This window comes from Solea solea, chromosome 19 (genome assembly GCF_958295425.1).
Source record: "Solea solea chromosome 19, fSolSol10.1, whole genome shotgun sequence".
NCBI classification, from domain to species: Eukaryota; Metazoa; Chordata; class Actinopteri; order Pleuronectiformes; family Soleidae; genus Solea; species Solea solea.
Window position 1 is genome coordinate 555,001 of NC_081152.1, and position 11,890 is coordinate 566,890.

The window sequence follows — 11,890 nt, forward strand, 5'->3', positions numbered from 1 at the left end:
AATATTATCACAATACAATATTATCACGATATTTAAGTCATGATATTTAAGTCACAACATAATATTATCACAATACAATATCATCACGATATTTAAGTCATGATATTTAAGTCACAACATAATATTATCACAATACAATATCATCACGATATTTAAGTCATGATATTTAAGTCACAACATAATATTATCACAATACAATATCATCACGATATTTAAGTGATGATATTTAAGTCACAACATAATATTATCACAATACAATATCATCACGATATTTAAGTGATGATATTTAAGTCACAACATAATATTATCACAATACAATATCATCACGATATTTAAGTCATGATATTTAAGTCACAACATAATATTATCACAATACAATATCATCACGATATTTAAGTGATGATATTTAAGTCACAACATAATATTATCACAATACAATATCATCACGATATTTAAGTCATGATATTTAAGTCACAACATAATATTATCACAATACAATATCATCACGATATTTAAGTCATGATATTTAAGTCACAACATAATATTATCACAATACAATATCATCACGATATTTAAGTCATGATATTTAAGTCACAACATAATATTATCACAATACAATATTATCACGATATTTAAGTCATATTTAAGTCACAACATAATATTATCACAATACAATATTATCACGATATTTAAGTCATGATATTTAAGTCACAACATAATATTATCACAATACAATATCATCACGATATTTAAGTCATGATATTTAAGTCACAACATAATATTATCACAATACAATATCATCACGATATTTAAGTCATGATATTTAAGTCACAACATAATATTATCACAATACAATATCATCACGATATTTAAGTCATGATATTTAAGTCACAACATAATATTATCACAATACAATATCATCACGATATTTAAGTCATGATATTTAAGTCACAACATAATATTATCACAATACAATATCATCACGATATTTAAGTCATGATATTTAAGTCACAACATAATATTATCACAATACAATATTATCACGATATTTAAGTCATATTTAAGTCACAACATAATATTATCACAATACAATATTATCACGATATTTAAGTCATGATATTTAAGTCACAACATAATATTATCACAATACAATATCATCACGATATTTAAGTCATGATATTTAAGTCACAACATAATATTATCACAATACAATATCATCACGATATTTAAGTCATGATATTTAAGTCACAACATAATATTATCACAATACAATATCATCACGATATTTAAGTGATGATATTTAAGTCACAACATAATATTATCACAATACAATATCATCACGATATTTAAGTGATGATATTTAAGTCACAACATAATATTATCACAATACAATATCATCACGATATTTAAGTCATGATATTTAAGTCACAACATAATATTATCACAATACAATATCATCACGATATTTAAGTCATGATATTTAAGTCACAACATAATATTATCACAATACAATATCATCACGATATTTAAGTGATGATATTTAAGTCACAACATAATATCATCACAATACAATATCATCACGATATTTAAGTCAAATTAGGATATTTTTGCGAAAATTATCATGTATTATGCTCATGTTGATTTTCAGGACAAGCTGCGTTTGTTTGATCGCAGTGACAGATTACAGATTACAGATACGTCGATGATATGGTTTTTATTTCTTTCAACTGAACCAAAACAACGACAGTACCACAGTACCACAGAATCACAGTATCACAGAATCACAGTACCACAGTATCACAGTATCACAGAATCACAGTATCACAGTATCACAGAATCACAGTACCACAGTACCACAGTATCACAGTATCACAGAATCACAGAATCACAGTACCACAGTACCACAGAATCACAGTACCACAGAATCACAGTACCACAGTACCACAGAATCACAGTACCACAGTACCACAGAATCACAGTATCACAGTACCACAGTATCACAGTATCACAGTATCACATAATCACAGTACCACAGTACCACAGAATCACAGTATCACAGAATCAAACTTCTGGTAAAACAAAGTGAGAGAAGCTGCCGGTTCAGACTGAGATTTATCTGCTTGTGTAAAACATCCCATTCACACGGCGAGTCATTCATTAAAGGCTGTGCAGCACCAAGTGTGCTCAGTTCAAAGGTCAAACACACACACACACACACACACACACACACACACACACACACACACACACACACACACACACAGTCTGGTTTCCATGACTTCAGAGGACATTACATCTACTTAGGGTCCTAACTTTAACCAACAACTTGTGATAAATCACATCATGACGACTTAGATTTAGGTCCCCACAACATGCCTACAACACACACACACACACACACACACACACACACACACACACATCAGAAAATTACAAATAATGAAAACATTATAAGTTGATTTACTGTATTACTAATGTTGATATAATTCACCTGACATTTACGCTACATGAGTGTTTTATTACTTTCTTCTTCTTCCTGGACAGCTCATTTTTATTTTGTTACTCAAATCACTTCAGTGTGTGTTTTTAAAGGTGCAGCAGCAATAAAATTAGCATTAACATTATTATCATTACTGTTGTTATTTTTCTTTCCTCCAATCTAAAAAGAAACGTATAAATCTGCACATGGACAAAAAAACAACACACACACACACACACACAGAAACACACCCATACTTGTATTATTACCTGAGAACATTCCACTGCTGTGTGTTCAAAAGAGACAACAGCAGGCATCTAAACACACACACACACACACAGATATAAAGGCACGTTACAGTGAAACCTGTCGAGCTGGTCACAGGAATGTGCGGCAACCACAAATCTCCACACACACACACACACACACACACTTGTCGTCACAGTGTGTGGGAAAACTGCTTCCTCCTCACTTCACACACGTGTCTCACACAACATGTTCACCTGCTTTTCTTTCATTACTGTGTTGAAACGACCTTATGACCTTTTTCCAGCACATTCTAAAGGCAATCTGATGAAAAAGATTGATAAAGAAACTATATCAACATATAAGAATGTCTTATATCCCTAACACACCTGAGCAAAAAGTACTCAAAATGTTTAAAATCGCATGGAATTTGTGAAATTTGAAAATGTGTCACAGTTCAAAGTTTGAATGAACAAAAAGAAAAGAGAAAAGTATTGCTACTTTATATCACTACTGAAAATGCAATATAAAATGAATCCTAACTTTGACTCAACGACACGTAAAAACTGATTTTAAAGCCTGAATATTATTCAAAAACATTTAACATGACGTTTAAGACCAAAGCTCAGAAACAACAAAATAAACAGACAAATAAATAAATGATTTAAGTTCCAACATTCAATCCCAGCATTTGTGACTCTGATAATAATCCACAGGATTAACCTCTGGCCCTCTGGGAAAAATGAGCTGCTAAACATATTCCTCTTTCTGTCTTGATACAATGTGAACAGACTGAACACAACATGAGCCTGTTTAACACTGAGGGAGCAGCTACTCTTTCAAAAACTCAAATATTCAAACACGTATTTGTTAAGTAGGTTTGCAGGTTTTTATTTTTTAATCTGATCCTGAAGAAATCACTCTCTACGCTGATGACACAGTGATCTCTGCACACAGGCGTGATCATGGTTTAAGTCGAATAAATTAAAACTGGACATTTAATCTTTAATTCTTTAATATTCACTCATTTGTATTTGTTTTAAAAGTGTTTGTATTTAACTTAATAAATGTCTTCTATAAAACACAGGTTTGTTTTTGTTTAAATGACAAACACTGACGATCAACCATCTTTGTTTTGAGTCCAGTTCAGAGTTATAATAATCAGACATGTGTGATGTTGTGTGTGTGTCTCTTGTGTCTCACATGTGTCTCTTGTGTCTCACGTGTGTCCTCAACTCTCATTGACGCTGCAGGGAGAATTTGGACACATGAGAAACTGTCTACTCGGGGTAACTGTTCCTTTACGTCACACAATCAGCGTGTGAACGGAACTCGCTCATCACAACGTTGTAATCACAAGCGCACACGTAGATACACACAGAGAGTGGTGGTTACCGGGGCAACAGCGTTGTGGCGGTCCGTCCCTGTAATGACTTCTTTCCTTTTCTCTTTTCTTTTTTTTTTGAGCGGAGAAACTCAAACATTCATTCGGCTCGATTACGTCAGCCGACGACAAAAGAGCAGAGCAACACTGGAGATGAATGGATGAAGACAAAGAGAGAGAGGGGGGAAGCGCGGGGGGAGGGGGTGAGACAACGACACGACTGAGATCAAAAAGTGTTCAAATTCCTCTTAGAGCTCCATCGTCACTGAGAGCAGTCAGAGTTTTCTTCTTTAAAACCAAATCTGACGTTTAATGAAATAACTAAGATGTGAATACTCGTGTCATCATGTCACACTAAAGGAAACAGCCTTTACATAATTATTGGAACTTACAGCTACAGTAACCATGGTGACCACCATCACTGTACAACTGGTGTTGTGTAATGTTTTAGTCCAGTTAAAAATATAACTATTGACTGTTGATTCATTGATTCATCTGCAGATTATTTTCATTAGTTAGTAAATGGTGAAATATGTTCATCTGTGTTGATATTTTTTCAGATTTTTAAATGTTTTGTAAACCATACAAGTTTATACAAGTCTGTAAAGCAAACAAAAGTCCATAAACTTGCATGTTTAAACATTTAAAATCATTTATATCACTAATAACTGTGATGAATCCTTAATGAATGCAACATATTCATAACTTTAATGGTAAAATAAGCAAATGTTTATGATTCTGGGATGTAAAAATGTACCATTCTAACTCAATTGTTCTAAAACTTTTGATATGGTGCCCATGAATTCCATAAAGGCCAGACAAACATGTGTTTGTTGGGTAGATATGCCGGGGTAATCTTGGGATTAGAAAAGTGTATTTTTAACTAAACGACAACAAAACCCACAAAAATGTGCCGTTCATACGAAGTCCAGGACCTAAAGAAATCAGTCTATACGCAGACGACACACTGATCAAATCCAGTAGATTTTATTTCACTGTCAAGACAGATTAACAGATTAATCTGATCCTAATTCTAGGATAGGTAAGATTTAGATTTAAATCTGTCACCTTCCACTCCTGATGTCATGTATTTCCTTTAAAACATGTCTTTACTTAGAAGACATGAAGACGTGGAGACACGGATTTGAACAGAGACTGTGAGACGAGTGTTACGTCCGTGTTACACTAAGGATTTTTGCATTTTCTCTGAGTCACAAACAAAACGTGTGCAAATCCTGAAGCCAGTGAAGAGCAGAAGGACAGACAGACTGAGCTGACCTCGTCTGTCTGTCCACGGACACGAGGACACGAGGAAACGAGAATACAATAAAGTGTTTTTTTTAAAGTTGTTGTTCTTTGTGTTCTTCTTGTGTTTGGAGTTTGTTTGTGATCAACATCTTAATTAAAGTGCAAACTTTGACATTTACCTTTGTATTTTCTGTCCTTTTTGATGACTTTTGTTTTGCATTTGTCACTGATTGACCTTTGACCCTTTTGCAGGTGTAACATTGGGATTTCCCCTATTTGGGATCAATTAAGTCTGACATAATAAAATATAATTGAAATGCTGTTATTATAACGTTTACATATAATTAGTCAGGTCACATTTTGACTTTGGTAAAGTGTCATGTGACTCGTGTGTAACGTAACACCAGTGAAGTAATGCACTTTCCTGCTGCTCACTGACAATTAGACAAAACAGCTGCCAAGCGGAGTGTAAGGAGACACACACACACACACACACACACACACAGCAATCCATTCATGTTAACAGCCTAAACAAAGTCTTAACCTTAACCAGTTAGTGACCAAACCAAACCAAACCTTAACGTGGGTCATTCATTGTTCATTAGAACCAGACAATTTGACTGTTTTATCTCCTCTCTGCCGTCTCTCTCTTACATTGAAGACAAAAGATGGACATTCTATCACCACGTAGACAATCAAAATAAATAGGAATTAAATGGGTTCTCGTGACATAAAAGCTGATGATGATCCTGGACTAAACTAGACTTTGGGATAAGAAAAACTTCACCAGGAGAAAAGTTCATACTGCAGAATCACTCTCTACGCTGATGACACAGTGATCTCTGCACACGAGTGCCAAACTTACTCATAAATAAAACAAGAAATCATTTAAATAATATCTTTTTGATTCAGGTTGGGAAATGAGGTTTTTATGAATGTGTTAATGTTCCTGTAAATCTTATAAATATTATGTGGATATTTTGAGTCTATATCCTGAAATATGAGAGGTCACGTGACCTGAGTCAGGTGACTGCTTGCTTTGTTTATTGTCCTGTTGACTGATGAAATGTCGCCCAGTGAGTTTTGATACTTTTAAACTTCATCGATTACGTGAATGATGATGAATCATCAACTATTGTTAGTGTTTGAGTGTTTGTTTTGAAAGTTTATGATTTTTCATGTTCTGGTTTCTTTGCTCCACTAAACACAATTAAAGGAATTTCAATGAAAGAAATCGTTCACACAAACATTTTCTGAACCGAACGATTAATCGAGAACACAGTCGTCAGATGAACTGATGATAAAATCATAAATCAGATATCAGTGGTGATACAATTGTAAATGTAACAATGACAGTAAACTAGAAACGTAACAACGGCTAACTTTAAATCAATGATATTGGTGCTTTACTATCGTTTCACCTGTCTGAGGAGAGAGCAGGTGAACAGGTGTGGTGAGTGAGCCGGTGTCTGACAGGTGTGTTTGGTGTCGACTTCACTCACACACACACACACACACACACACACACACAGACACACTCACAGGCTGATATGATATCTACATGATGACATGAGATCAGGTGTTATATTGTGACTGTTCCTGGTTTTAAAGGATGTGTTCACAAAACCTCGTAAATTCAAACAAACAGTTAACACAAACAAGCTAGCAACTCAACTCAAGTTAACAAAAAGTCGTCATTAGAGTTCTGTGAACTTTACACTTCCTGATACTGGTTTTACAGCTGTGTGTGGGTGTGTGTGTGTGAGAAAGTGGTTTTTCATACACACACACACACACACACAGATACAGACACACACTCACACACACACGTACCTGCGGACAGTGAGCGTCAGATTCTTGTGTGATCCTTTCACCAGAGCGACCGCCTCCTGTCTGAATCCACTCACTTCCACGTCATTGATCGCGATGATCTCGTCTCCCGCCAGCAGAGGGCGCTCCACAGTGTCCGCCTTACCGCCTTCCTCCACCTGCACGCACACGCACACGCGCACGCACACACACACACACACACACTCAGTCAGACAGATCTGGACACACTGAAGAGTCACAATCACAGTGATAACTGTTATCACTGTTTCTATTCTTGTGGAAGAGGTGTGTGTGTGTGTGTGTGTGTGTGTGTGTGCGCGTATATAATATGAACATAATGATTCAGTTTTAATGATTTCTTTGTTTTTATGAAGCAAAGAAACCAAAAAAATCACAGAAACTTGATTTTAATTTAAAGTCATGACGAGCCTCATGTTATGTGACACAACACAACCACACACACCAGGCTTAGGAAAAAGAGGCGGGGCTAAGTGAAGAGTTGGGGTTTTTTGATAGTGAAGAATCATAGTACACACACACACACGCACACACGCACACACACACACTGTATATCAGCACATGACTCCATTCCTTTATCACTGCTGCCAACCATGTCTCTCACGTGTGTGTGTGTGTGTTTTGGAGACGTTGTCCCCTGAGTGACAGGTTTTACTGAGCAGAACATCCACCTGTCACTGACCAACAACGTTAAAAAAATATATTAAACCCCGCCCACCTGGGTTTTTAAAAACAAGGGTGTGTCTGACTCTCGTCCCGAATCTAAAACGTTCACATTCATCCTCTATGAGCGCTGAGTCTCATGTGCAGCAGCTGTGTACGGTGGCCTGCAGGAGGCAAAACTCAACAACAACAACAACAACAACGCACCAAACCAGACGCCACTCCTTTGCAACACTTGTGACTTTTGTGTTTCCACCGAGCAAAAACATGGTTTTCAGTGTCAGAGTTGACTTGACCCCAGCAGGGGGCAGTAGTGTGCAATAAGGTTGTAAATTAAGATGAAGAAGAAGCAAACTATCGTAATCCTTCAGATTTGAACGAGCAGAAAAACGAGCTCAGGTCTGGTGAAAATGTGATATTACAATAGTTCAGTGGTGGTGTTTTGAGACGAGTGTAGTTCTGTAAATGGAAATGTTTCTACTTAGTTGTTTAAATATGAAACATGAACCATCAGAGACGTGAAAACACACAAACACGTACGACATTTGTGTGTTTGTGTGTTTGTGCGTTTGATGAATCACATCAAAGTCGTCTCACGTGAAACAAACGGAGTCAAAGTTTCTTTAAACGTTTGAAAAAACCAGGACGTTTTCACTGAGGTTTGATGTTTCAGTCACGTGTGAAGCGACTGTTTGGTTGGAGGAGATTCTTCATGTGCAGGATAATGAACTTCAGCTGGAATACCAGAGTCACACACACACACACACACACACACACACACAGGGATGCAGCCGGCCTTATTTGGGTAAAGTTGTTCCTGAAAAAGTCAAAGTGCTCAGACGTGTGATGACTCCACACTTTCATTAAAGTGGAAATGAATGTTCAGATTTAGCTCAGTGACACAAAGTGACCACACGAGGCAGCAGAGGACCAGCAGCTAAAATCACTGGTTTTCTCTCTGGACTTTGGTGTGGGAGAGTGAGTGCTTTACAAACTTTATCCTAATGAAACGGATTCTTTTAAACTCTTATTCTTCTTTTTCACAGATATCTTTCGACCGCTCAGAGCTTGTGTAAATTTACGCCTGAAAGTGTTTTCGGTAAATGTACGTCACAAAATGGAAGTGGGAGGGGCTAACGAAAATGTAAAAATTGATTGAAAATCATTGAAAAATGATTTGAAATTCGAAATGTTTCACATACATGAGTACGATGAGTACGATGAGGTCACTGAGGGGGGCAGGGCCTCAGCACGCCCTCAAAAACAGTGAATGTGTCTGGAAGATTGGAAGTGGGAGGGGCTAAAAACTGTCCATCAGGTGATCTGGTGTCTCTGTGTTTATTAGATCAGGACAGTGTCTTAATGTGAAAAGATTCTGTAACAAGGAAAATGATCACTAATGATTCTCCCTGTGTCCTCTGTGTCCTCTTCCCTGTGTCCTCATTTTATTAAAATGCAAATCAGCAGGCCACTGTGTGTGTGTGTGTGTGTGTGATTCTGGGACACAGGCCAAACGGCTGTAAAATAGGACAAGAATGTGAATAATGTGGGTTTTTTTGTACAGTACGACGACGAGTTAACACAGTCGTCCATGTTTGAGCCAGAAGTCTCCGCCTCCAGGTTTCTGTCCTCTTCCCTGTGTCCTCTTCACTGTGTCCTCTACACTGTGTCCTCTTCCCTGTGTTCTCTACACTGTGTCCTCTTCAGTGTGTTCTCTACACTGTGTCCTCTTCACTGTGTTCTCTACACTGTGTCCTCTACACTGTGTCCTCTTCACTGTGTCCTCTACACTGTGTCCTCTTCACTGTGTCCTCTTCACTGTGTTCTCTACACTGTGTCCTCTTCACTGTGTTCTCTACACTGTGTTCTCTACACTGTGTTCTCTACACTGTGTCCTCTTCACTGTGTCCTCTTCACTGTGTTCTCTACACTGTGTCCTCTTCCCTGTGTCCTCTTCACTGTGTTCTCTACACTGTGTCCTCTTCACTGTGTTCTCTACACTGTGTCCTCTTCCCTGTGTCCTCTTCACTGTGTTCTCTACACTGTGTCCTCTTCACTGTGTCCTCTACACTGTGTCCTCTTCAGTGTGTTCTCTACACTGTGTCCTCTTCCCTGTGTCCTCTTCACTGTGTTCTCTACACTGTGTCCTCTTCACTGTGTCCTCTACACTGTGTCTGTCATGTGTGTTACAGTATTTAGTCATTCTGACATTTTACTTCCTCATTCCTAAGTTTTTATAACTAAAAGAACCTCGTTCTGATGTAAACACACATTTGTACAATAACAATGATAATAATAACAATAATAATCATTATTATTGTTAGTGTTATTAACATTATTATCATTATTATCATCAGAATAACAGTGTTACACTCTTACCTTGGAGATGAGGAGCGGTTCTCCGTGCTCCAGTCCTCCCTGGACGGTGAAACCCCACGGTGCTCCTCCCTGCAGCCGGGCCTCCACCAGCGCCCACCCCGCTCCTCCCGCTCCTCCCGCTCCTCCTCCCCCCCGGACGCCGCCGCGCTCCATGCCCGGGCAGACAGCGCTCTCTCCGGGCTCCTCCTCAGCTCCTCAGCGGGAACCGGAGGCAAGAAACCGGGGTTTCCGTCAGGAGGAGGAGGAGGAGGAGGAGGAAGAGAGCATGTCCTCCGCTCATTGAGAGGAGCTGGTGATGAAGAAGAGGAGGAAGAGGAGGAGGAGGAGGAGGAGGAGCAGAGAGACGAGCTGCTGCTTCCTGCAAAGTGCATTCATGAAGCGGTGAATTCCTCCAGAGAAACAAAGTAACAAAGTTTCAAAAGAGAGAAAATTCACCGACAGAAGAGAGAGAACATGAAAGAGTGCCGCCGGAGAAAAGACGTGAGGAGAGAGAGAGAGAGAGAGAGAGAATCCGGAGCTCTCTCTCTCTTTCTGCTCGAGCTCTGAGTCGCAGTTTAACCTATTGTGATGCTAAACTGAGTGCGCGTGTGTGTGTGTGTGTGCGCGCGAGAGACAGAGAGAGGGGGAGGAGGGGGGAGAAGGAAGAGAGAGAGAAAAGGAAGGAAATGAAGGAGGAAAAACGAAAAGGAAATAAAATAAACTTTATTTTTAAACTCTTTATGACTCAAATAAAAACACTGTAGCAACTCATTTACACACTTTAAACGTGTGTGTTTCATTATTTTTGACATGTGTATAAACAGCTGTGTTCTCTTTAATCCTTTATTTCTGCTTTAATAAAGAAACATTTCAACTTTATTGTGACGCTGGTCGAGGCCAAAGTCACTCAGTGAATTTCAATTTGAAATTAATTAATTCCATATATTTAGAGTTAAATTGATTATTTTTTATGATACTTTTAAAATATAAATCAAACTGGAGAGAAAAGTTAAGCTTTTTTTGATTTTAATCTGGATTATTGTTTGTATCATAACTGAGTTGATTTAATAAAATAATGAAAAAAGTGATTGACTGACCACAGCATGTAATGGTTTTACGCCCCCTGCTGGACATCATCATTTTACACACAAACTTTTTATATGGAGACAGAAAGTGAAGTTTGTAACGCACTCACTCTCCCACACCAAAGTCCAGAGACACAGAAGCTGCTGCTCCTGAAAATAGCTGATTATGTGATTTCATAGTCCATATTTTCTTTATGCTTGAAAATGTTCCATCTCTGCCCTCAAATGTAGGTTCTGCTGCTTCTTCAGCAGCTCATCTTCTGTGTGACCAAAGATAACAGGTGTACCTAATAAAGTGGCTGCATTATGCTCTTAAAAACATGCCTTTGTTTTTATTCTCTCTTCTAATGAGACAAAAACATATATTTGGAGTATAATTGTGTTTGAGTAACATGTGAATTTTAGCTTGAAAATTGACCTTGAATGTGCTTGAAAATGGACCTTGAAAGTGCTTGAACATGAAGAATTTTAAAGGTTTATTCCTCAGTTTTTAAAACCTTGTGAGCCAGTTTATTTTCCATCAACAGAAAAGAAAGACAAGTTTATGAAACAGTGAAAACTTACCTGTTCTCAGAGGCT

The 11,890-nt window shown here is 37.8% G+C and overlaps 1 protein-coding gene across 6 annotated transcripts in view; it reads right to left on the bottom strand.

The window, feature by feature from the left end:
• Nucleotides 1-11,890, bottom strand: part of shroom3 (shroom family member 3) — a 34,159-nt gene extending 22,269 nt beyond the window's left edge. For 3 of the 6 annotated variants that reach the window (XM_058617124.1, XM_058617123.1, XM_058617120.1), the window contains exons 1-2: nucleotides 10,248-10,776; nucleotides 7,191-7,345 (exon numbers count right to left, since the gene is read on the bottom strand). In XM_058617124.1, the coding sequence (XP_058473107.1) occupies nucleotides 7,191-7,345; nucleotides 10,248-10,400 (308 nt within the window). In that variant the 5' untranslated portion in view covers nucleotides 10,401-10,776. Of the gene's footprint in view, nucleotides 1-7,190; nucleotides 7,346-10,247; nucleotides 10,784-11,875 lie in introns of those variants that run through there. The other 3 variants (XM_058617122.1, XM_058617121.1, XM_058617126.1) reach the window with 3 other exon arrangements.